Source organism: Arabidopsis thaliana (assembly GCF_000001735.4).
Source record: "Arabidopsis thaliana chromosome 1 sequence".
In the NCBI taxonomy this organism is placed as follows: Eukaryota; Viridiplantae; Streptophyta; class Magnoliopsida; order Brassicales; family Brassicaceae; genus Arabidopsis; species Arabidopsis thaliana.
Window position 1 is genome coordinate 23,040,332 of NC_003070.9, and position 25,273 is coordinate 23,065,604.

The window sequence follows — 25,273 nt, forward strand, 5'->3', positions numbered from 1 at the left end:
ATTCCTACAATCATGAATTAATATCTGTAGATACTATCTGTGTTTTATAAGATCTTTTAAACATAATTATAATAGATTGACTAATTAGATAGTTTATATAATAATAATAATAAAAAGTAAGAAGTGTATAAAAAAAATTAGGTTTTTTTAATAGAAAAATTGTTTTAGTTGAGATGTTAAAAAAAAATATTGTTTTAATTGGATATAAGCCTTATGCAGTTCCATTTCATTGGATCTCACGAAAAAAAATAAAAAGTTCCAACATTTTTTTTTAATAAAGAATGAGTACGATATCTTCTTGTCATGGATCTGAGTAAGCTTTGAAACACGCACAATAGTTAGTCTTGAGTCTTGACCAAACCTATCGATGCGATGCTTACGTCTAGTACGATACATACATGTCGGATTTTTTTTTTAATTGTTTTATGTTAATAAATAAAAGCTTTTAAGGAAAAAATTATCATAAAACTTTTACAACAGTAAAGATAAGGTACATACAAGTAAGATAGTTGCTAATTTTTGCGATTGGAAGTGCTGATAAAGCTTTTAGAGGATGTGATGTTGTTAGACTATTGATATTAGGAGGATTTTGGTAGAGTAAGAAAGCATTGTCTTCTGCTACTAGTTCGTGTAGCTCTGTTTTTGCTTGTTTTGGGCCATCGTCGAAAGGTCGCTATATTGTTGAATGTTGATCTAATGCTTATCTTGTTTTTGATTTCTCTCTCGGTTTCGCCTAAAGGAGTTTGTCGAGTTCACTACATCTTTTTACCAAGATCTTCATCGTTTAAGGTTTAGTTGATGAAATGAACCTCAAATGTTTTCATGTTTTCATGTTTTTTTTTTAATCTTTCTTTGGTATAGAACTATGTTTTAAGTTTATGCTTATTTAAAACCTAAGTTTAATTTTGAATGATATTTACATTCTTTTTAAAAAATGATGGTTGTTGTTGTTGAGCCAAGGAAAAAATACTTTTGTTGACAACCAAACAAAAAAAATACACTTGCCAATAGGAAAAAATATACCGTTTCAATGTAAGTCTCATTTTTAAAATAAAACGTCTAGTTTAATATTTCTTCCAGCTCAAATTTATAACGAAAGAATGATACAATTCATTGCATAAGCATAAACAACAATTACAAAACCGATTTAGCAAAAAACGAAGCAATATGAAATTGCATTAATCACCTCTCTTTTTTTTTACATCAAACTCAAACAAAACAATGATAATCATACAAATATACAAAACCTTTCACCACACGTAACAAAAGAAAAGATAAAAAAAAAAGATCTCTACGTAGACAAACCAATCCGGTTAAGTCAATTACTCATGGACCATCAAGTCTCCGGTTTCCCCTTACCCAAATCAAGTTGATTAAAAGGCGTTGATTGTGACGAGCCACGGCTCGCATTGCTGCTCGCAACGGTGGTTCTCCGTGATCTTTGACGTTTGGTTTGTACAACTACACAATCTTCGTCATCTGAATCCTCGATTAGTCCCTCTTCATCTGAATCTTCTTCGTCTTTAAAAACAGGATGAACATATGCATTCTGAAGAAACCCTTTAAGATTCAAGTTTGGTTCTCTTGCTCGTTCCAATGTATCCTTAATCATAGCTTCCTGTAAACCGGTACTCACAAGATTAAATAACACAAACTGAACCAAAACAAATGTAGCTAAAACTACCATCCATTAACCGAAAATGCTCGATCTTGGTTTGAGCTAACCTGCAACGGGTTAATGACGAATGCCGATTCGTACCGGCCTTTGCAAAACCGATGAAAACCGAAGGTGAGAATCGCTAGAACGAGGAGGAAAGGTGTGGACTGAACTTTTCCTTTCGTGCTCATTAATCCCAACAAAAGGATTTGTGAGATGATCAATGCCGATATTATACGTCCATGAACGTCTGGCCAGAATGCACCCGCACTCTCATACTTCTGATTGTACACATTTATGATCTGCATAGAAACCAAATGTTACCTTGTTGTTTGATAGTAAAAGAGAGTTTGTTTCCTTTGTTTTTACCTGATGACGGAAGACGAGGTAGGCGAAACCAAAGAAGAAGATGATGAAAGGAAGAAGAACAGGAGTGACAGGAGCGTAGACAAGGCCAAGGAGGAAGTATAGTTGAATCCGAGGCTCGGTAGCGTAGAAATCAATCTGTCCCGGATCCATAGCTTCTTCTCTATCCTTTTCAGTTTTCACAAAGAAGAAGTTCTTTAAATGGAAAATGACTAATGGTTTCAGCCTAAAGATTTCTCCCGCCACACCCGCCCAACCGTCTACCATTATATACGTTATAAAGAACGTTGCTTTTATCGGTATCGCGACTCCAACTGTCCGCGGAATGCTTAAAACAAGAATGTAAATAAAAGTTGAGAGCAGAGTTCCAAGAGAGTAATAAAAGTGCGGGTCAAGTGAATCGAACTTACTCGTTTGCGGATTGTTTAAGAAAAGAATCGAGCTGTTCAAAAGCAGATCCAGTGATTACGCTACCGAGGAAAACATTCACAAGGTTGAAAATATAGTATCGAAAAGCCGCTCTTCTCTCTAACGATGATATTGAAATAAACCCTTCGAATTTCGACATGATCATCAATATTGTTGGCAGGAATATCAAAAAGAGCTTCAAGACAATACCGGGAAGAAAACCTTGGATCAATGATTTCATTAACTTGCTGCACACGCAAGATTGATCAAGAATTGAATTAAGCCTTATTCTTGAAATGGTAAGTAAAAAACTTGAGAATGTACCTACTTTTTGACAATGGGACTGAGGAACGGAGCGGATTTCTCGATACCTTCAATACTCGCTAAGGATTGCACAAATGCGATTGGGATGATGAAAAAGAACGTGAGGAAGAAGAAGGCGATGTGCATTACAAATCTCCTTACAGTGAGAGATACGTAAGGCATTGCGAGATTTGGCCAGTACATTTCTCTTGCCTCAGGAGCCCATTCGGTTAACCATTCAGTTGGATTCTTCGTCTGTTGTGTCTGCGCGCAGACCGCAGCGCCCCAACGCGTTTTAAAAGACACAAAAGCTGCTTGCATTACACTTTTGTCATCTTTCTTTATCCTCTTCCTTTCTTCCATTATCTATGAAAATCAAATTCACACAAGAAAGGTTAAGGGTTTAGGGTTTGGGGCATTGTGCACCCCTACACGAGAAAGATACTTACTTGCTCGCTAAGTTTCTCGATCTCTGCTGTATAATGATCCATTGCATCTACTTTTTTGCCCCATAGCCCGAGAAATCCCATCTGCGAATCAAAAAAAAGTTTCGGTCTCAATATGTGTGTCGGCTTTTCGGGTTTGTCAAAGTATTTACCTTTACCCGTGGCCGTTGTTCCTTGTTTCTTGTATACTTCAACTGGTAGTAATCTAACCAATTCTGCATTTTCTTCTTGTCTTCTACCAATTTAGCCAATTCATTTGCATTGTACACCACCTGGATATATATAAGTCTAAAATACTTAACGAATAGCAATAAACCTAAAGAAATATTCATTCCTTTAATGCTATGATCTAACCTGATGTGTAAGATAATGGTCTGGGTGGTTAACAAGAAAGAAATGCTGCACGTTTTCGCTAATCGACTCGTCTGAGTCCGGTGGTACGTTCCTAACCAGAACCTGTCAAATGCATACAATATCCTAAAAATTGGAAACTATCTCTTCAGACCAAATAGCAAAGAGAGATTCTATATTAATGAAAACAATAATCTTTACAGTGAATTGATCAGCACGTCGCTTCTCTGATTGGAGAAAAGATAACCGCATTGCAGCAATTTTCTCATATTCCTTCATTAGTACATAGCAAGTCCAAAATGTGAATGCATAAGCCATCACAAGATGTGCCCAAAACCTTTTTACCAAATTAAGAAAAATTCTAATCATTATAAAGTTTTTAACAAAAATCAGAAGTAGCAACTACATAATTTTCTTTCACTAACAAACCTGTCTGATCCACGTTCGACATTCGAAATCGAAAGCTTATCGATATTACTCGATGTTACATTACGAAGTTTTGCTAGCTGCAATCCATCACTTGTCCAATTTACAGGTACTAAAATTGACCATGAAAGTAATGCAATCGGACCAAAGATCTTAAGCCTATAAAATAGTAAACAAAAAAAAAAACCATTAGAAAAAAAAAACAAAGCTATAATTAGTAACTGTATGCAAGAACAAAACATTTTTTGATTACCCAATCAAGTAAATCCTCAAGTAAACAGCAGAATCCAAACCAGCATGATCAATAAGTTCAGGCTCTGGCATCTTAAGAGCATCAGGCATCCAGTTTAAAAACCGAACGTATGATCGAAAGTCCAAATTCATAATCTTGCTAACGAAAGCACCCGAATTCACAGGGCTGCTTCTAACACCTTTTAAGTACCATTTAGGGAAATAAACCCTATCATTGAATGGTTGAATCCTCAAGATTGCAAATAGCAATAGAAATATCAATGCACTTAGAATATTAATCGCTGCTGCTAGTCCAATATCTGCTAATGTCGCCATCTCCTCAAACTAATTTATAATAAACCCTCACAAATTCTTTCTTCACCTGCAAATATATAAGAGCCCTAAAAATTGTCATAAGAGTTTAGACACAAAGATCAAGTTTTAGATTTGTATAATAGTCAAAGACGCTTATACTAATCTCACCTTTAGAAACTCATTACTCAAAAAAATTTGGCCCTTTCGTTGACTCTTTTTTTTCACAATGTTCTTGCGATCAGATTGAAGAAGAAAATAATATGAGATGAATCAAGAAATCATATTGGTGAAGTGGAGATTTGTGTGGTTTGTATAAAAGCTTCTTCGAATATAATCTTTAAATTTTCTTCAAGGAAAAGTATTGCACAAGTTTCTTTAGTTTTCTCTTCTCCTTCCTCTGAAAACAGAAACAGAGAGAGGGAAGAAAAAACAGAGTATGGAAAAAACAGAGAGATTGGTTCTGTTAACAGCACAAAAATGGGGAAGAGAAGAAAAGAAACTTCGTGCCGTTTTTGTTGATACAAAACGCTGAAAATACACGGAGAAATAGAAGAAGAAGAAGATGATGAAAAAGTTGGATCTTTTTAAAATCTTTGAATCTAGTTGTTGTTGGTCGGCCGTCTAACTCAAGAGACTATTATTATTCCTTGAAAAAGTTTCATTTCAAAAAAATGTCCCAATTGGGTTTATTCCTAAATTAAACTTAAACCAGCTCTAACTTTTTATTATTATTACACATCTATCTTATTTGTTTTAGATATACCCATGCTTATTTTGGAGATAAAGTTAGATTAAAATAACTAAAATAATAACTTTGTTGCTAAAATAAGATAATGACTTCATAGTTGACTAAAGTAAAAAATCATGAAATTAGCTTAATTAAATTGTTACTAATACTACTCAAGTAAGAAAATAATGAAAATAGGCAAATACCGTGCCATCACGTTGAAGTCTATAATTTTTTTTGTTTTTTTTTAATAATCATATTCTTCAGTATAAATCACCTTTTTGTCTATTTTATTCCCAATACGAATTACTTTTCTTACGTCCAAATCAATGTGAATAATCTAGCTACATTTTTCTTCATTTTCTTTTTTTAATAACCACCTTTCATCAGTGTCACAGAAATTTATCTAAGGACGTGCGTTAAGACTATCTGGGATTACATCAAAACTGCAATTGTTTTTTAATACTCTCATTATATTAGTCCTTGTAGACGTGTAGTACTAGTACCATGTCGAAAAAGTAAACATTTGTATCAATTGCTATATACATATATTAAAATGGTTGTAAATACAATTTTAAATTCTTAACTTAATTATCTTGAAAAAGTAAGTTAATAAGTGTCTGCATGTGCTATATTTCCTTTAACAAAAAAAAAAGGCCTGACAAAAGGAAATTAATAAGTTCTCTAACTCTTGTCTAATTAATATAACACCAAAAACAGATGTCTAGGCCCCAATTAAAATCATATTACTCTGATATGCAGAAAGCGTATTTGAAACCCTCCACACAAAAAGCCCAATATACCAAACACATGCTTGCAACTATTTTTGTTTTTGACAGCTAGTTTAGCTACTTGTTTATGTTATGAAACACAATGAAAAATTATTCAAATTTCATAGATATAGCTTCAACAAGCTGTAGATAGTAGTAATAAACTAGTTTTCAATTTTATTATTTACGTAGTTGGTAGGAGCTAATCCAACTTTACACATCGCTAAATGAAAAATTATTATTCATCTTAAATACTCAACAAAATTATTAATTCTGTCTTACCAAAATGTTATTAATTCTAAGAAATGATAACAACTACTAAGAACAGTCTACTTGATCAATTTCTTATAACTTTGAAACCACAACGGACATACGTAGGGTTATATTTCGTATTAGATAAAATAATAGGTAAAGATTAAAATGATTTTAAAGGACAGGGACCTTAAATTAATACCAGCGTCAATCTCAAGGTTTAAAAAAAACTTTAATAATTACGTTCAGACAAAGAAGAAAAATCCTCACTGAAATTCGAGCAAAAAACACTCACTTCGCTCTTTCTTCGCTAGCTTCGTTAAATTCAGCAAATCTATCTCTCACGATCGAACAGAACTGAGAGAGAGTGTGAGCTTAGCCATGTCTTCTGAGAGACCAGACGAAGAGAAACCAGAGACTCGCGATGTTCTTCGAGTCCAAGATCTGATCCATGGAGGAGGAGGAGCTTCACCGGTTCAATCACCGACACGTCTCGGTCCAACCCGCTTTTCAGAAGTAGCTGGAGACAAGATTCTTAACACCGGGTCGAATTGTATCGGGTCGGTTTTGTCTTGGATCAACGGAGATCCAAACCGGAATTTGAAAAATCCGGTTAAGAGAGCAAAAAGGAAACGAATCAGAACGGCGAAAACCGCCGCGTTTGTAATCGTACTTGTTGGTTTCTTCATTTTCGTTAATTGGTTTATGCTCTCTCAGCTCCATGAAGGTCGAGCTTGGCTACGGAGAGGATTCTCGAAAAAAACGAATCTTAAACCGAAACTGAACCCGGATCCGAACTCGAGTGTGAAACGGGTATCCGTTAAAGTGTCGGCGAATGTACAGGTAAATTAGTTAAAAATTTAATAATGTGATTGGTCAGTCAGTTTACTGTGAACTTTAACTTTTTAACAGTCTGTTTCTTGTCAAATCAATTTCAAATCCCCAAATGGTTAAATTGTGTAAAAATTTAAACTTTTTGTCTAATATACAATTACTTCAAATACAGATTTGGTTAGAGAAAAATAAAATCCTCTGTTTGAGATTTGTTAGTTAGAATGTGAAAATGCTGTGGTTAGGAGACAAAGTTTACATGTTTGAGATTTTGCTAGGTGAAGTATGAAATTATTGTAGTAAATGGTAAGTTTATGTAGTGTAATGTTATATATTACATGATTTTTGCATTTGGATTAATGGTTATGGAAGTTTCATTTGATGTTGAGTGACTTATGATTTGGTAGCATAAAGAGAAGAAAAAGATGGGAAAACCAAAGAAGACATATAATGGAACATATGGTAGATTGTTGGCTTATGCTGCTCATGCTTTGGCTGAGGTATTATCCTTTCCGCTTTCGACATTTCGAATTCTTAAACCGAAACCGAAAAGCCTACTGACCGAGACATTGTGTTCGTTAGGGGCAAAACAAGCTTGAACCAAAAGAGTTGTGGAGAGAACCAAAGGACCAAGCTTTGGCTTGGAAGCCTTGTGCTGATCAACGTTCCTGGAAGCCTAGTGGTCTCTTACTCTTACTCTCAATGAGTTTATTTCTCGTACTATATAGGTATAGTTTTTCTGATTTTTGTGTTTTTTTTTGTGTGTGGAGTTTAGATGGTAAAAATGGATATATAATGGTAACTGCAAATGGTGGGATCAACCAACAGAGAGTTGCTGTAAGTTTTGATTGCGTTACACATTACTTTGTCATGTCCCACTCTTTATATTGACTAACCGTTGGATTTCGCGGGGACATTATTAAAACAGGTTTGTAACATCGTTGTTGTTGCGCGGATGCTAAATGCGACACTCGTTATTCCTAAATTTATGTTCAGCGATGTCTGGACCGATGCAAGGTAACTATTGTAAGGTCCCTCCGTTCTCTGTCTCCTTCTCTTATAATTGATGCTTTCTTGAAAACGTCAAATTTTAACACTCTTGAATGGTATATATATGTTTCATAGTCAGTTTGGAGATATCTATCAGGTGGAACACTTTATAAAGTATCTTTCTCCTGATATCCGGATTGTAAAGAAACTACCCAAAGAGCTTCAGTCTCTAGATCTTGAGGCTATTGGCAGCGTCGTAAGTTCCTTACACCGCTTTTAGTGTGAAAAACCGATTTCATCTTCGTATTTTTTCTAATGTAGTTCTCTTTTATGTCGTTTTTTAAGGTTACGGATATAGATGTCATGAAAGAAGCCAAGCCCGGGTTTTATATGAAGCACATTCTTCCTCTTCTACTCAAAAACAGAGTCGTCCATTTCTTAGGATTCGGAAACCGTTTGGCCTTTGACCCGATACCGTTTGAGTTACAGGTAAAGAACCTTCTTTTAGCACCGTGGATATCGATATATTACCCGTAATGATCCAACTTTTTCTTGGGGAGTAGAGGCTGCGGTGTAGATGTAATTTTCATGCGCTAAACTTCGTTCCGAAGATACAAGAAACGGGTGCGATACTCGTAAGGAGATTACGAGATAGTGGATCACACCTTGCACCAGTTGACCCGTATCTCGTCGGTCCAAAATTTGCGTCATTCATATTGGACAAGAAAGCAGGTCCTCTCCATAAGGCTTCTAAGTATCTAGCAGTCCATCTCAGGTTTGAAATTGATATGGTGGCTCATTCTCTCTGTTACTTCGGAGGAGGTGATGCGGAAAAGGCAGAGCTTGATGCTTACCGGGAAAAGCATTTCCCGACGTTGGCAAATCTAACAAAGACGCAAAAGTTTGTTCCTTTCCTCTCTTAACTCTTTTTCACATTATTATTTCAGTTTTGGTATCTCACTGAATGCCCTTTTGTTTTCTCTTATGCAGAATGCCATCTCCAGACGATCTGAGGACAGAAGGACTTTGTCCTTTATCACCTGAAGAAGCCGTGCTTATGCTTGCGGGTCTGGGTTTTAGTCGGAAGACACGTGTTTTCGTCGCTGGTGCGAATATATATGGTGGGAATAAACGGTTAGCAGCTTTAACGAGTCTCTACCCGAATCTAGTCACCAAAGAGAATGTACTCTCACAAACTGAGCTAGAGCCTTTCAAGAACTTCTCATCTCAGGTGAAATGAAAACAAGAAAACCCGTCAAAACTTCCTTTTCGGTTTATCGGTTAACTTTCTCCGCTAAACTAAACCGAAGAATTGCATATTTTTCTTTCTGGTTATGTAGCTAGCGGTTCTTGATTTCATTGCATGCGCTGCATCAGACGCCTTTGCGATGACGGATTCAGGGAGCCAATTGTCGTCTCTGGTCTCGGGTTATCGGATATATTACGGAGCAGGGAAAATGCCGACGATCAGACCGAACAAACGGAGATTCTCAGACATATTGTTGAAGAACAATACTATAGAGTGGAAAGTGTTCGAGCAGAGAGTGAGAAAAACGGTTAGGCAAACCAAACATGTATTGGTTAGACCGACGGGACGCAGCGTTTACCGTTATCCAAGATGTAAAGAATGTATGTGTAATGAAGATTGATTATTTGGTTTACATTGTTGGTTCGGTTTTTTAAACGGTCTTCATATTTTTCATGGCATTTGTAGCGGCTACACATTCTAGTGAGTACCAAGCTTGAGTTTGGTACCAATATGGTATTATTAGTATTTGGTTTTGGGGGTATTTTGATGCTGGAAATACTAAGATTGGGTTTGGTAAACCGGTGGTAAGTATGAAATTTATCTCTCTATACATGCATAAGTATGAAATCCTTCCAGAAGAATTAAAGTTAGCTTGAAGGATTAGGTGGATAACTACCATTCTACTAAGCACTTATTTAATGAGTAACTGTTTTACACTTCAAAGACTTGTCGGTAACAATGATTCTTCATCTTGATGTTATATATAAACTAAGTTAGTACACAAGACAGATATTGCAATAACAATTCACAAAATGCCTTATCCTCCTCCTCATCGTCATCCTCCTCCTTTCCACCATCCACCGCCACCAAGACCACCGCCTCCGGAGCCTCGCCCTCCTCCACCTCCTCCAGGACCTCAGCCACCACCTCCACCTCCTCCCAGACCTGATCCACCACCTCCACTTCCCGGAGCTACTTGGTTTCCAGGACTTCTTGGGCCACGCCCTCCTAGACCACCATATTAGTCGTCATGAATGTTTTGGTCTATTTAAGTATATAATTCGAAATATATATTGTCGAAACATCTTAGATCTTTAAAGATTTCATATGTGTAACACTTTCATGTGTATTAGGCTCATCTGTGTAATCATCCTTCATATGTGTAATTAGAATGTATCTCAACCTTCGCAGGGTGGTAGGTTGAAACGGAGCACGCTTGCACTTTATTTGATTTTGTATTTGTAATGTAAAATTTAGAATATAATAACTAGTTTGTTGTTTACGTTTTATGTGAGAGCCGCTGAACAAATAAAAAAAATAACTCTTCCTTATTCCATACATTCATTTTATGAAAAAACTTATCTCCGTTCCTATTTGATGGAGTGTCAATAACCTTTTCGTTGGAAATTTTTAAGAATAAAGACCTTATTTTAAGTGAGATCGACAAGTAACAATAAAATTTTATGTTTTCAAATGGTTTTAACTGACAACGGTATTCTTATAATATGGTTTAAGCTTCCAGTAAGAACAACTTCACCAAATGTAAACTTGTTTAAGACTTGTGTGACATTGAATTCGATGTCTAGGTCTTGAGTTTTCTGTGGTGGTACGGTAAACCAAGTTGGGGTTAACCGTACAGTTGTACCATTGGGAGGTAAAACCGAACCAAGATATGTCTCAGTCTTGTTGGAGACGTCTTGGAAACTTCTTCTCACCACAAGTGACTCTTTAAGTGCAGATATAGTTACTGACGGATGGTTAAGGTTCGCTGGGTGGCTAAGCGTAGTGGTACACAAGACTCCTGTCGCGTCTCGGATAGTGGCTGGGCTAATGTTTGGCAGTGAGCACAAGAAACTTATGTAGTCTTCAAAACCTGGTCCAATACCCCAAAAATGATATTATAAAGTTACCTATAAGATTTTGTTTTACTACATTAATAGCACAAACTTTGTATAATTTATCAATTCCTTTCCATGATATGTAAAAAACTTACCAGCGGGTAAAACTAGTCCAGGATCTAGGGCTCTAGCAGGATTAACATGGCCCGCACCATGATCAAAATGATTAGATGGAAATAATCTACTTAGCTCATAATACTCCGCTGATATAATTTCACCATTACTATCGTATTCGTTAGCCGTGGTGGAGATGGCAGATGCAATCATGGCTGGAGTCCAAGAAGGATTAAGTTGTTTTATGAGCGCACCAATCCCTGCTATATGAGGAGTCGCCATGCTTGTTCCCGACAATATGGCAAAGCTTCGTCCTACTCACAAAATGATCAATTTTAAACTTATGGGAGTAAATTTCATAAGATAACAAAAAATGAGGGATGTAAAGTTAGAACCTGTCAAAATAGGATCAAAGGCACTAGGGAGGCTCCAAGCACCCCAAATTTGGTGACCAGGTGCAAGAATATCTGGCTTAAGTACATCTAAAGGACTCCGAGTTGCATCAATAAAAGCTGGCCCTCTCGAAGAAAATCTGCTCACCACCGGTGCTTTTCCGGCGAAGACCGAGTTTCGGCCTTCGCCTATTCTAGCACGTGCCCCAAATTGTGTCGCCACTCCTCTCGTGTCTCTAAAGGTTTTCTCTTCGTAGTATCTCAAAATAATCTAACATGAGAAAGTCTCAAAATGTGAGGAAACGTTTGAAATATAATTTCGATGCAAATCAAATGGCCAGTTTGTTAGTGAACCATGAATATAGTTACCTACTTCACTCAAGTTCATTGCTACACATAAATGTGGATTTCGTTATTGCTAAGTGACATACTATGTAATAGTCTTCTTCATCCACATCAAATCACATATTCGAACTTATATATTTGCTAGACTATTTTTATTGTGTCAAATAGTTGCACATAAACAAGTACAAGAGTATTTTTCGTCCAAAAATTTGTTATGGCAATTATTTTCTTATTATATGGCTTTTACGTAAAGAAATTACCTGGGCAGCTGATACTGTAGGGATTAGAATACCAGGAGCTGAAAATATCACTGGTTCTGCAACATAATCGCCGAATCTAGGATTTGCAATGAGTATAAAACCCATGAAACCAAGAGTCCTGGCGGTTTGGGTGATGGCAAGAACGGTCGACATCTGATTGTAGAAGCCATCAGAAAATGTACATATCACGATACTTCCAAAAACTGCGGCAGGGTCAAAATTCTCCGGCCGCTGGCATTCTTCAATGTCTCTGGTTAAGGGTTGTAGAACCGAGCCGTTTGTTCTAACAGCGTCTTTGGCTAAGACAAGTCTGTGTTGAACTAATGGAGCTCCAAGGGTTGGACCTTTAATTTCAAGTTGAAAAAAAGGAGAAACGACATTCCTTTCATGAATATTTACTACAAGTATAAATTGTTGCGAGTTTGAAAGAACATGATCCAAATATTTCAAATCGTTTAGGTCCTAAATAATTTACTAGCTACTGCTATGCTATAATTAGGTACACAATAATAACCAAATAAAGCATCTATGAAAGAAGACAAACTTTTATAGCGATGAGTGCCATAATTTTATACTAAATCTTGCAAATTTTGGTATTTGAAGATCTAAGATCATCACTAACACTACATTGTTATTATTCTTCTATTATAAAAGTCTTGAAACTTTATATGTTTATAGTAATTCTTGTTTTACCTGATAGTCCAACGCCCTGAACGGTTTGGCCACCGTCGAGGATGAGGGGGGCAGGATAAGACCGGTCAGTATTTCCGGCAGCAACACCGACGACCCACGGACTATAAGACAACACAGAAGACGGCGACGGGCCATTATTCCCTACGGCTTGCACCACAAACACGCCGGCTTTTCTAGCCAATAGCATTGCGAGGTCGAATATCCCGAGTACCGTGGGCTTATCCACCGGTGGTTCGTCTGGTCCAACCGATAGCGTCAACACATCTACGCCGTCCATAATTGCCTATGACAAAATTAAATAAGTAAACAAATAAAATTGGTTAAAGATCACTAAGAGAAATATAGGCCCTAATTAGTATTGTTTACTTGGTCGATGGCTGCAATTACGTCAACAAGAGTTCCGATTGATGGATAAATCGCCTTGTAGACGGCTATTCTGCCACACAAACCAATAAAATAACTCGTCATTTTTTTTCCAAAACTATAAAGTATCATTTAGTCTTTGAACTTTCAATATATGAGCTAATGAATATGCGTGAGGTGACAAACCGTGAACGTGGGGCCATACCGCTAGCACGGCCGTAGAAGAATCCGTCGACGATCACCGGAACTCCAGCGTTCCCGGCTGCGATGGATGCCACGTGGCTGAACCAACCCGACCAAATAGTAAACACTTATGCAACACATACAATGCACAACAAACTTACAAAGCAAATGTATAGACCATTTTACAAACACAAACAATATAAAGACATATAATCTACCCCCATAATATGGCCGTAAAGAGACTTTAGCAAAACTTATTGTCATTACCGCCAATAATTTAAAACCATTATATAGAGTCAAGTCTACAACCTCATTTCCATATTCTCAAAAAATAATATGAACATATCATTACAGTTTACCAAAAAAAGATAGATTTATAGTTTTTTTTCTAAGATATATAGTTGACTACAAAATAAAGACATGTATTTATAATACAATGGCTAAGTGATTTATCAAATTCAAAAATGGTATTTCACAAAATCTCTTCAAAAAAGAGAGAGACATTTATACCTTCCGTGGCCGGACGCATCGAACGGAGAGAGTATATCCAAGGAGGAGTTAAGAGCGCCTGAAGCTCGAGCTCCGGCGGAAAAGAACCTTGCGGAGATAATTTTTCCGTTACAAGATCCGGGTGGAAAAAAGGGACCGATCTCACAGTCACCGGAGAAATGCAAACGTGAGAGATTTGATGAGTAAGGGTTTGTGAGATCAAGTGCGGCGAAGCTAGGATGAGTAGGGTTAATTCCGGTGTCCACGAAACCGATCACGATGTCTTCTCCAGCACGTCTGTCTCCTTCGTTTGAGATCTTTTGCCAGACTTGTTGAGGAAGTTCCAAGAAATCGGGAGTGTATGTTGTCATTAGTTTCACTCCTTTGTCTTCTTCTACTGCCTTCACTCCTTTTGTTTTCCCGAGTTTCTTGGCCTGCAAGTATCAGACAACCAAAATTAACCAGTGATTGAACTAAACCTAATTAAAAATGGAAATTATCAAGAGATTCAAAACTCGGCGATCCTGGTTGGTTTAGTTTCAATTGTTTTTGATATTTTCTTAATATATCGGATTCATAGTAGTTGATATCAAGTAAAAAAATTGGGAATTCATTTAGTTATGCACTTGCGATATAAAGTGGGTTCAATTTCTTAAAAATATGACTTTTTATCCAAAAAAAAATGAAGTCCTTAAACTTGACTAACGAAATGAACCAAAACAGAAAAGTGAACCGAGTTATATTCATTTTGGGTAAGCGGAGAACCTGAGAAGCAGTGGTACGGACTGCAATAGCATTGATGACATGTTTGAAGCTATAAAGCTTTGTATAACTTCCCTTTTCAAGTGTGCTTCCAAGTATTTCGTCATGAATCTCTTCTATCTTCTTTGCTTCTAACGCCATAGCTTTGCTAATTAATTGTCGAACATCAAAAAAGTATTCCTCAATAAATAAATGAATTATATAATGATTAATTTAGATATTGGCCAAGTCAAAGACATATTGTTAATGAACATGGAAGATGAGAAAATAAGAACTTATAGATGAATTTAAACCAAGTATATGAAAAAATAATAATGTGATAAATTCTTTAAATTTCGAAGAAAAATGTATTGATGTGGACCTGTTGATATTAGTAGAAGCTCGAAAGGCCAATGGTTCACCTTCAACCAAAATAGAGTAAATCTTTGGTATATGATCATCGTTTTCGCCTTTTCCTTCTTTTTCTTCTGCTCTGGACAATATTGCACAAACAACCAATACAAATATACATACTATTAAACATATGTAGGAATATGATCTTAGTTTTCTTGGATTGGTTTCCATTAGATCTTTATTAGGATTCTCCATTTGCGTTAATGAAGATAATTTATATCATGTAGAGGGCAATGAGAGTCATGTTCTTGGACAATGCACATTACCAACGTGACCATTTTATTCTATCAGAGGTTTATATATATGCGTTACAATTTGTAATATTTGGTATTATGGTGTGAGCCTTGCTTATAAGGAAGTTATTTTCTTAGTTCAAACCATAAAGAAAAAGTAAAAAGGAAGCTTATTTAGAAAAAGTTATATCTTAAACAATCTGTCATTCCTTTTTTTCCCATTTAATGTTATTTTTCAACTTATATAAAATAGGTACACAATTTATCGTATGCCACATGGCATGTTTTGATTCGTTTTCTAGGTTTTTGCTGACCCAGATTGATAAGATTGTGAACTACATTTTTCAAGAGTAATTTCAGTTATAATGAGAAATATGGAAAATTAATTAAAATATAGCAATGTAAAGATAACAAGATTGTTTGAATATTCCTTAAGACAAGTTTAAACCATTTTACCCTTCATTTAAACTGTTACAGAAAAGAAAATTAGATTTTTTCATTAGACATTTTATTTCTGAAACATGTGAATATTTGCATTCTCAATCTCATATTCTCATATAGCCACAATATTCGAAATATAATTCATGTAACAATATTATCGTCCAAATCCCTTATGGAATTGTACACAAACCACTTCATTTCTCGACTCATTTATTATTGGGCCAAGATGGGCCGGACTATTGTCTTAAGAAAATATAATCTCAAAACCCAAATCTGCTAACATATATCGAACAAAAAACCTCAGGAACTCTTGAAAACTTGTTAAATGTTGAGAGCTAAAACCCCTAAATCCTCAATTCAACAAAGCTTCGTTCTTTATATTCTCCGCCAATTTGGTTCTAGAAACAAAGAAATTAGTGTTGATTCGACTCGTACGTACCAATCAGGGCCTGCTTCAAGCCCAAGCTTATCGATATGGAGACGGAAGAAAGAAATGAGCAAAGAAGGTTTAATCGCAGCCAAAGAGCTCAAGCGTCTCCAAACCCAATCAGTCCGACTTGATCGATTCATTGGTTCTCATGTCTCTCGTCTCCTTAAATCCGATCTCGTTTCCGTTCTTGCTGAATTTCAGAGACAAAACCAAGTGTTCCTCTGTATGAAGGTATAATCGTTGAATTTGGTTAAGTTTCGAACTGAGTTTTTGATAGTTCTGGGCGTTTAGGTTAATTGGTCTCCTCCGGTTCGTAAATTTGGGTGTTTCGATTTGGAAATTGGTGCTGAAATGGAACCGAAAACCAAATGTGGTTTGGTTCGTTATTGATAATTTGACATTTCTCATCATTTTGGTTAAGATTTGGTACATTTCGGTGATTCTGGTTAAAGTAAGGATAAAATTTGGGTTTACCAGTCCTGAACCGGTTTTCATGCTTCCTCTTGCCGCTTGGCTTCACCTAATAAACCGAATCCGAACCGAATTAGCCTAACTGGTTTGGTTCAGCTATTTCGGTTTGATTTTATAAGCCTAGTTCTAAGTTTGGTTATGGAGTTTGTTGATGGTGTTACTGTTAATGTTTATGCTTCGGTTAAATTTTGGTATATTTCTGTGAATTCGGTTATATTTAGGATAAAATTTTGGTAATTTCGGTTTGGCAATGCCGAACCAAACCAGTTACTGAATTTCATACTTCCTCTTGCCGCTTGATACCTAATAAACTGAATCAGAATCGAATTAGCCTAACTGGTTTGGTTAAACTATTTCGGTTTGGTTTATATGGAGCTTGTTGATGTTTATGTATTGTCACTTGTCGTTGATGTTTAATTTGGTTTAGTGTTTGTCTTCTTATTATGTTTCAGCTCTATGAAGTAGTGAGGAGAGAAATATGGTACAGACCGGACATGTTTTTTTACAGAGACATGCTAATGATGCTTGCAAGAAACAAGAAAGTTGATGAAACCAAGAAAGTATGGGAAGATTTAAAGAAAGAAGAGGTTTTGTTTGATCAACATACATTTGGAGACCTTGTTCGAGGGTTCTTGGATAATGAACTTCCTTTAGAAGCAATGAGATTGTATGGAGAGATGAGAGAGTCTCCTGACCGGCCTTTATCTCTGCCTTTTCGAGTTATTTTGAAAGGACTCGTTCCTTATCCTGAGTTGAGAGAGAAAGTTAAAGATGATTTCTTGGAGCTTTTCCCTGGAATGATTGTATACGATCCTCCTGAGGATATATGTGAAGATAGTGATGAAGAAGCAAGAACAGATAGCGATCTTGAATAGAGAGGTATGTCTTGAATCAATGCTTGGTTTGGACTGTTTAGTTAGTGCTCAAAATGTCAGTGATGATATTATCCTCGAGGCTGACCCGATGTATCTTCGATCCATAGTTTCTCTTGTTCTGCACATCCACTAACTTCAGGAACCATGTCCCAGTTTCAGGTTAGATCAAGTGGGAAAACAAATGGAAGATTGTGGCTATGCAGAAACTGGAACTATTCGTCTTTGGTAGGAACAAATTATGGCTATTGAAAACTGAAGATGATGAGGAGCATATGAAGAAGAATTTGAGAAGCTTATAAGCGTATATATGTGTAAAGATCACTCTCAGCAATGCTAAATGCTGCTGTATTGAATCGGTTCAAGATAAGTCATATGTTTGTGAAGATACATACAGCAGAAAGCGTTTTAAGGGACAAAACTATTAGAAGTGGATTAAGTTTTGGTCGATCTTGTCTTTTTGGGATAGTGATGGGTCTGTTTGGGCCAGACTAGGTCTTTTGGAGTAATAGCATTCTCTCTTTTCTTTTCGTCTTTTCCATCCCAAAAGTACAAAATTTCGACGCAAATACTTAAAAATTAGCAAGGAAGATATACATACAACCAAAAAATGGTCCAAATTGTCAAAAAGGTTGTCAAATAAAAAGAATAGATCAAAAAAGCTTTACTATCATTATAATAGGAATAGGAATTTCGCATAACAATAGAACAACACAAAAGGATACACACCACAACATCAAACGCTTGTTCATCAATCGGAACATGTTTCATATGTTCCAAGTATACCGAGAACCATAGATTATACATATTATAAGCTGTTTAACGATTATAAATATAATGAAATAAACGTTTTAAAGGATCGATCAAAGCATGGTGGAGGAGATGTGATCCATTGGGAAAGGATTGCCCAAGACATTATCCATGAAGTAATGGTGAGGATGTGTTGCGTCCATTACTACAAACTGCATGTCCTCCGACGGCTTCCAATGCCGTTTCCTCTGGTTTATGAACCAATTGTTTATCTGTTTCTGGTCCAGCCCCGTTGATTCCGCAAGGGCGAGCTTTTGTTGCTCCTGCAATTTCATATCACATGCGAGAAAAAATCAATCATCAAGTGTTCTCTCCGATATAAGGTCAGTCCATGATCACAGCTACATCACGATTTGCTAGATTGTAAGGAGAACTTAGAATCCATCTACTCATACGAACATGGGTAATGACACTATACAAGTGTAATAAAGACATGAGCTACTATTGCATTAGGGTATGGCCTCATGCACCCTACTTTCCAAAGTTATGACTTGAAATATGTGCAACAAAGTTTAGTCTAAGTTATGGTACACAGCCATAAGATGAAATTGATCGTAGTCTTGACTAAGATTGACATATTATTCGGACCCTAAAAAAGGTATGGAAGCAAGAATCAAGTTTGTCATCGGCTAATAGACCAAAACAGTACACATAGACTAAATAAGTTCACTTCATTCAGCTTTTAGGATTTCAAATTATGCAAATGCATATTGTGCAATGCCAACATGAGCTAACATAAACTAATGTCCCTAACGATATAGTATGAATGCAAAAATCACTAAAAACATTGAAACAAGCTAATAGACAACTAAATTGAATTTGCTATCATATAAATGCTTTTTTAAAAACATGAAATGATTATTTAATTAGAGTATAAGGGAAGAGAGTTACCGAAGGGTAAGGCCATTTGTAGTGACGGCTCCACCAATCAAGCAGTTGTTGACGAGCTTCTTTAGGGAGCTTTCCTTTCTTCCTCTTCTTCATGAACTCTTGCTTGAGGCTCCCTAAGTAACCACTGTACTTGCGCAAGAGCTGTCCTTTAAGCTCTCTATCCTCAGCTTGTGGATCTACAAATTCATTGTTCATATCGACTTCTTCCTCGGATGACCCATTATTGTTCCTATCAATTGCTGTCTCTCCATAACCTTATATTGATTAAACATGTGAAAGCAAGACAAATTTGTCAACAAGAACATGTGTCTAGGGAAATGAAAAAGAATAGGCTAGTGATCCAAATAATTCAAAGTAACATGTTAAGTAGATGTGAGTTTGTGTGTCTATATAAACTTAACTACATTCTTGAAAAGAAGAGTGATATGACATTGTGTAGATATATGTATATGTGATTATACGTACAAAAACATGTGTATGTCTAAATTGAGCAATAGATCTAAGGACGAGCAGACTCTAGATCCAGATATTCTTTTTGATGCATTTGAATTAAATAGATCCAAAACAAACGGAGAAGAAAGAGACAAGAACAGTGATTGTTGTTGTACCAAAGCAAATGAATTCAATTCCAAACAAAACAAAAAAACAGTAAACAAACTGTTTTAATTCAATGAAAACAACTACATACACTAACTTATGTATAGATAGATTATACACGTAAACCTAGTAAGCTATATATAACAATCTGACACTAACCCTAGTAACAACCATCAAAGGGGTATTTACCCAAGAAAAATCAGAAAAAGGAAAATCTTTCTTAAAACCCACAAAGAAAAAAAACAACTTTCCTCATCTTACGTTTAATTTGACGCCATAATTAACAAGAATATGAATTAAAAAGAAAGAAAAAAAAACAGAGAACTAGAGAGAGAGGAGAGAGTAACCGGAGAAAGAGGAAGGTGAGGATAGAGAGAGGGATTTGAATTGACACTCGACACGTTGAAGGAAGACCATAGCTTCCTTGAAAGGTTTGGAGAGCTCTTGCTCATACTTAACGAGCATTTCACAGTAAGCTTCCATGAATTGATCAAGCCCTGGATCTTCACCTAGACATCCTGTTGGTCCCATAGATGCGGCAGCGGCTGCGGCAGACGAGCATGCCTCCTCTAGCCTCGCCACAACCTCCGGTGGTGCTCCAACCTTAAGAAATTGTGTAATTAGTAAATGATAGACATAAAAACGTTAATTGAACTAAGATAAGGATCCTCACGTTTATTGTGGATATATAATATAGTAAAGAAAAAAATGAAATAATTATATATGTCCTAATCTTCAAGCCTACATACAATATTTTGGATAATCTCTTGCAAGTAGGGTTTTTACAAATTGTTTCTTGAAACTTTCTCAATATAGGAAAAATTGTATCCTTTGATTTGTATATACTTAGCTGGGTTAAGTAACTAGTAAACAAAAGTAGATATCAAAATCAAACTCAGACATCAAGTAAAGGGTTATGTAAAAAGGAAATAAAAGGTAAAGTTTGGTAATTAGGGTTTCTAGAATCTTTCTCTTCTTTTTTGTGCAAGAAAATCAAATAAGAATCATTAGAGTTACGAAGAAACTTTCAAAGTAATTTTTTCAAGTTTCTTTCTCTCATCACCTTCTGACAATTGACATAAGCGGCCAAGAGGCGGTGGTAGTGAGGATGAGCCATGATCTTGGCCTTGACAGAGGCTGAAGAAGAGGAAGAGGAGCAAGGGTTGATTCCTCCTGCAACGATTTCGTTATGATGGATCTCCATTAGAGAATAGGCAGGAGCACAAGAGGAAGGAGAAGAAGAAGAAGCAACTTTGTTCTTAGTTCCTTGGGGAGGAGCTAGTGATTGAAGAAAAAGGGAACTACTTTGTTGGTGGTGTGACTGATATGCATAACCATCATGTTCTTGTTGTTGATGTTGATGATCATGACCATGATGTTGATGTGATGTCATGATGGGCGGCATCATCATCATCATAGGACACATCGGACCATCACTATTATCCCCGGCAAAAGCCATTGGACAAGAAGTGCTGTTGGAACCACTCTCCATCTTCTCTTTCTCTCACTAGTATTATTATTCACTTTGGCTTTGCTATATAGCTATGAGAAATAAAAAATGAAAATAACATAAAGAAAAAAAAAGAGGAGCCCCCATTGTAAATACAGCTAGCATTTATCATCAATATCATGAAACACATTAAAGTACTATAAATTTATTGGGAAACCCTAAAAGAGTAAGTAACTGTGTGTGTGTATCTATGGTTTAATTTAATTATTTGAAAATGCAAAAGTGGTCTCCCGGGATTTATGCTTCAACAATCAGCTTCCTTTTCCACATTGAAAATTCTAAATAGTGATAGTTATGGGGGAGAGGGAAGCAGCAGAAGAGAGACCAGGAAGATAAATCTAAGGAAATTATTATAAATAGGAAATAACTTTTTAGGAGAAACTTATTTTAAAAAAGTGTAAAAAGCAGACATGGACAGAGGTTGTGTGATCTGTGGGTTCTTAACTCTTTTGTGTTCTTCTGCTGAAATATGATTTCTCATTTATGCCTTTTCGGAAATTAATGTTGTAATTTCTCTTCTTCTTTTTTGAGGTAATAAACCGGATCTCAATTTATTTTTGACAATTTCTTGAAATGGAGAAAACCGGAATGTGCCTCGGAAAGTCCAGTGAAAGATATATTGGAATTTGTTATTTCTTTACCATGGGTCGGGAGTATCAAATCGAATGTTGTCATTTGGTTTTGGTTTTCATACCATGAATTCCCAAAAGTCTAAGTTTCCTGATGGGATATACGTATGCTGATGTTGGTTTAAAAAGTACATTTGTGTATATGTATATATGTATATTATATGGTATGTGAAGATATTATTAGGACTGTTGTACTCAAAAACTTTCTTAGATTCTCTCAATAATTAACCGATAGATCTCCATATAGTATAATTTACGCATTTGTTTCAGTAACATATATTGGATTCGCTTTTGTCAATAGGAAAAGATAGCAGTCTTAGTAATTTTATAATAAGTGATCTAACATTTGATTGCAATCAAAGTTTTAATACTATTGTAAATGTTCTTATGGGAAAAAAATGTTGTTAAGAAGAAGAAAAATGTCATAAATATAATCATAGAGTAAAACATGTAACTGTTTATTTGTTATATAAACGAAAATATTAAACACACATTTTACCTTAAAAAAAAAGTATCTTGTATTCTGTATTGTTTTTAAAAAGTGACAACTGATGGCTTGTTATATTAGACAACAATGAACCATTTGTATTTGCCACCATTATCATGTTCTCGACCTTTTTGGTCGATTGATTGTAATATTAGATGGTAGACCTCTTGCCACTTGAAAAAATAACCAATCACATTCAGACCACTAACCAAATCTATCGAGGCATTTTAATTAGAATAATATACGAGGCTATTAACAATTGTTAGCACTTCTTCGAACGTAGAATTGACTCAACATAGGACACATGTTACTATCAAGAGAATAAGCATGGGACACCTGTACCTGTTTATCCCTGAAAATAGTATACAGACTTGAGAAAAATTCATTTACGATTGACAAAGTAATTCATCAATTGTCAATTTGGAGGATTGTACGAAGGAAAATGATATTATGCATGTTACTTTAATACACAACGAAAGAAATGTATAATTTTACTTTAAATTTAATTGTCTAGTTCAATACTGTGGGAAAAAAAGAAAAACAATACAATTAAAATTATCAAAATTGATAAGTACATTACATCAGTGCCGTTTATTCGATCAACATTTCACTAGCCGTATGTATTGCTAATTTTGTTATCACTATTCGAAATATTATTTAGAAGTTGGATATACTATATATTCCCATACTCGTATGTCTATGTTTATAAGTAAACTATATAAAAATAAATATGTTAAAAAAAAGTAAAGACCAGTATAAAGCTAATTTTTCTTGCTTTTAGGTTAAGGACAGTGATTCGTTGAAATCAAAAGTCTTAGAAAAATATTGAAGAGAGAAATCTTCAAGGCAAAGTTTTACTTTCCCCATGAAAGAAGAAAAAAAACTCTCTCCTCAGCCACTGCCTTCACTGCCATTTCTGGCAAAGAAAAGATAACTGAGAAACTAATAGATAGAGAGAGATTACAAGGAACCCATCAAATCATATTTATATATTACCAAACTGGATTTTATTTCATTTGCTTCAAATTATGATTTATATATACCCTAAAATATATTTTTTTAAAAAATCTTCATTTAGTTATCCAAAATATGTTGGATCTGGACTAAAAAGAAGAAAAGAAGTGATTTTTCTCTTCTTTTTTTTTTTATTTTTTTTTTCTTTGTCTCCTACGCTCATAGAATTTTAAAATCGAAGTAATAAGTTCTCTTTTTTATGATGACAAAAAAAAAAGTTCTCTTTTTATCAATAATAAGATTTTAACCACAACAAATTAGGATAAACAAAATTAGGATAACGTAAAAAAAAAAAAGGATAACATAGCAAAATATTAGATATAAATATTTTTGCATATGTTTTCCTTATGAACTTTAAATAAATTTTAAATACAATAATTAACTTATAGGTAAATATTAATCAATGTTTTGTCAATTATCTCTAGTTGTTATTTTTAATTGCGCTGCGTTTTCGTTTAAGAAGTTATTATACTGTTTTCGACAATATGATTAATGATTTATGCGATTTTGGGAAGTGATGCACTTGCAAAACTTATATATATATCACACTATTTAAATATATATCACTTTTCATATTATTGAAAACGAACGTATATCTCTATAATAGTAGGACAAATAATCTGAAAGTAGTAGGGATTGGAAAGAGTATGAAAAGACATCATTACTAAAAAGCCATTTTGGATGTATATTCATTACATAACCGAAAGCAATTCTACTAAACAAACTTATTTCTTCAGTTTTGCAGTTTCTACTGAATATATTAGTTGGATCAACTTTTACCAAAGCAATACAATTTTATTCTTTTGCCATGGAACCAAAATTGTAGGATTTACTTAATTGTATTACCTAAACCTTTTTCATTTTTCAATGAAATATTTACATTTTTAGCAAAGCAAAATACAATTTTACTTTTCTTATTTGGTTAATTGATGAGTTTTTGGCCAACCTCACGCATATCTTATGATAAGTTAATAACATATAAAACTATTTAATTCATATTCTAAACTATAAAGAATATGATTTTATATCTAAAAATGTAAACAGCTTGATGAGAAAAAAAAAAAGATTTTTTCGGGGGTCTCTCATTTAAGAACCAAATAGTCTATTTCTATTTGAATTTATATATTATTTTGAAAAATCTCACTTTAAATGTTCATAGTTTATACATAATTATATATATATATATATATCCTAAATTTTGTCTACTATTGTGATTGTAATAATAGTTTGATCGTTGTGATAAATGATGATTACAAGTCAAACCTAATGTAATAAACCTGAACTTTTAAAAAATAAACCTGAACTTTAAAACATTATAAGCTGTAAAAAATAAAATTGTGTTTTATAATCTTTTTAGGTTTGTAAATATTATGTTAATTGTTCTTTTTAGAACATGGATTATATTGTGCTAAATTAAAATGAAAATTTAGAAAATATTCACACAGAAATAATTAAGAAGGTTAGATTTATTTATTCAACCAATGGTTTTAAAAGCATCTATATTGGCTCTTAATATAATTCTTAGAGATATTAAAATTTAAATTTAATGTTTAATTGGTAAAATAGTTAAGATTTGGTTCTTATATAAGAAACAAAACACATTTTAATAAACAAAATACACTCTTAAAAAAAAAAAATTATCAAACCTCTTAACATTAAAATAAATTATAAAATTATTGTTAAGAACATTTGCTAAAAGCCCACCAATATGGATGGTCTAATAGTCAAATAAAG

The 25,273-nt window shown here is 34.8% G+C and overlaps 6 protein-coding genes and 1 non-coding gene across 13 annotated transcripts; 4 read left to right on the forward strand and 3 right to left on the reverse strand.

Annotated features, from left to right (window-relative positions):
- Nucleotides 1–1,076: 1,076 nt before the first annotated feature.
- AT1G62320 (ERD (early-responsive to dehydration stress) family protein) lies at nucleotides 1,077–5,095 on the reverse strand (the record flags this gene model as incomplete). 5 transcript variants are annotated; one of them, NM_001334030.1, is made up of 12 exons in its annotated part: nucleotides 1,077–1,618; nucleotides 1,726–1,959; nucleotides 2,027–2,351; nucleotides 2,434–2,679; nucleotides 2,760–3,100; nucleotides 3,184–3,264; nucleotides 3,333–3,452; nucleotides 3,535–3,636; nucleotides 3,733–3,868; nucleotides 3,961–4,116; nucleotides 4,211–4,570; nucleotides 4,672–5,095. In NM_001334030.1, the coding sequence occupies 11 exons, from the start codon at nucleotides 4,522–4,524 to the stop codon at nucleotides 1,337–1,339; spliced, it is 2,337 nt and encodes a 778-aa protein (NP_001323266.1). The 5 variants fall into 5 exon arrangements, with proteins under 5 accessions (NP_001323266.1, NP_001323267.1, NP_001323265.1 ...); NM_001334028.1 differs by having other exon boundaries at nucleotides 1,337–1,618; nucleotides 1,726–1,938; nucleotides 3,339–3,452; nucleotides 4,211–4,589; nucleotides 4,672–4,960; NM_001334029.1 differs by having other exon boundaries at nucleotides 1,726–2,351.
- Nucleotides 5,096–6,436: 1,341 nt separating this feature from the next.
- On the forward strand, nucleotides 6,437–10,006 carry AT1G62330 (O-fucosyltransferase family protein). Its single transcript, NM_104913.4, has 10 exons — nucleotides 6,437–7,095; nucleotides 7,491–7,583; nucleotides 7,666–7,765; nucleotides 7,859–7,920; nucleotides 8,012–8,100; nucleotides 8,209–8,329; nucleotides 8,419–8,562; nucleotides 8,637–8,974; nucleotides 9,064–9,304; nucleotides 9,414–10,006. The coding sequence occupies exons 1-10, from the start codon at nucleotides 6,634–6,636 to the stop codon at nucleotides 9,720–9,722; spliced, it is 1,959 nt and encodes a 652-aa protein (NP_176423.3). The 5' UTR covers nucleotides 6,437–6,633; the 3' UTR covers nucleotides 9,723–10,006.
- Nucleotides 10,007–10,049: 43 nt separating this feature from the next.
- AT1G62333 (uncharacterized protein) lies at nucleotides 10,050–10,609 on the forward strand. Its single transcript, NM_001124061.2, has one exon. The coding sequence runs from the start codon at nucleotides 10,135–10,137 to the stop codon at nucleotides 10,345–10,347; it is 213 nt and encodes a 70-aa protein (NP_001117533.1). The 5' UTR covers nucleotides 10,050–10,134; the 3' UTR covers nucleotides 10,348–10,609.
- A 61-nt stretch (nucleotides 10,610–10,670) lies between these two features.
- ALE1 (PA-domain containing subtilase family protein) lies at nucleotides 10,671–15,341 on the reverse strand. The gene is made up of 10 exons (NM_104914.2): nucleotides 15,123–15,341; nucleotides 14,765–14,909; nucleotides 14,021–14,433; nucleotides 13,514–13,609; nucleotides 13,331–13,400; nucleotides 12,965–13,247; nucleotides 12,272–12,615; nucleotides 11,670–11,937; nucleotides 11,316–11,588; nucleotides 10,671–11,195 (listed from the first exon to the last, which is right to left on the reverse strand). Exons 1-10 carry the CDS (start codon nucleotides 15,323–15,325, stop codon nucleotides 10,792–10,794), a joined length of 2,499 nt encoding a protein of 832 aa, NP_564793.2. The 5' UTR covers nucleotides 15,326–15,341; the 3' UTR covers nucleotides 10,671–10,791.
- Nucleotides 15,342–16,054: 713 nt separating this feature from the next.
- On the forward strand, nucleotides 16,055–17,783 carry AT1G62350 (Pentatricopeptide repeat (PPR) superfamily protein; the record flags this gene model as incomplete). 3 transcript variants are annotated; one of them, NM_104915.4, is made up of 3 exons in its annotated part: nucleotides 16,157–16,489; nucleotides 17,182–17,608; nucleotides 17,758–17,783. In NM_104915.4, exons 1-2 carry the CDS (start codon nucleotides 16,322–16,324, stop codon nucleotides 17,602–17,604), a joined length of 591 nt encoding a protein of 196 aa, NP_176425.2. In that variant the 5' UTR covers nucleotides 16,157–16,321. The 3 variants fall into 3 exon arrangements, with proteins under 3 accessions (NP_001322035.1, NP_176425.2, NP_001322036.1); NM_001334033.1 differs by lacking the exon at nucleotides 17,758–17,783 and having other exon boundaries at nucleotides 16,055–16,489; nucleotides 17,182–17,604; NM_001334034.1 differs by lacking the exons at nucleotides 16,157–16,489; nucleotides 17,758–17,783 and having other exon boundaries at nucleotides 17,069–17,604.
- MIR413 lies at nucleotides 17,703–17,825 on the forward strand. The gene has a single exon (NR_139897.1). It is a non-coding gene; the product is annotated as a microRNA ath-MIR413 precursor (primary transcript).
- A 425-nt stretch (nucleotides 17,826–18,250) lies between these two features.
- Nucleotides 18,251–21,732, reverse strand: STM (KNOX/ELK homeobox transcription factor). The gene is made up of 4 exons (NM_104916.4): nucleotides 20,963–21,732; nucleotides 20,247–20,502; nucleotides 19,303–19,556; nucleotides 18,251–18,674 (listed from the first exon to the last, which is right to left on the reverse strand). The coding sequence occupies exons 1-4, from the start codon at nucleotides 21,389–21,391 to the stop codon at nucleotides 18,465–18,467; spliced, it is 1,149 nt and encodes a 382-aa protein (NP_176426.1). The 5' UTR covers nucleotides 21,392–21,732; the 3' UTR covers nucleotides 18,251–18,464.
- Nucleotides 21,733–25,273: the final 3,541 nt, after the last annotated feature.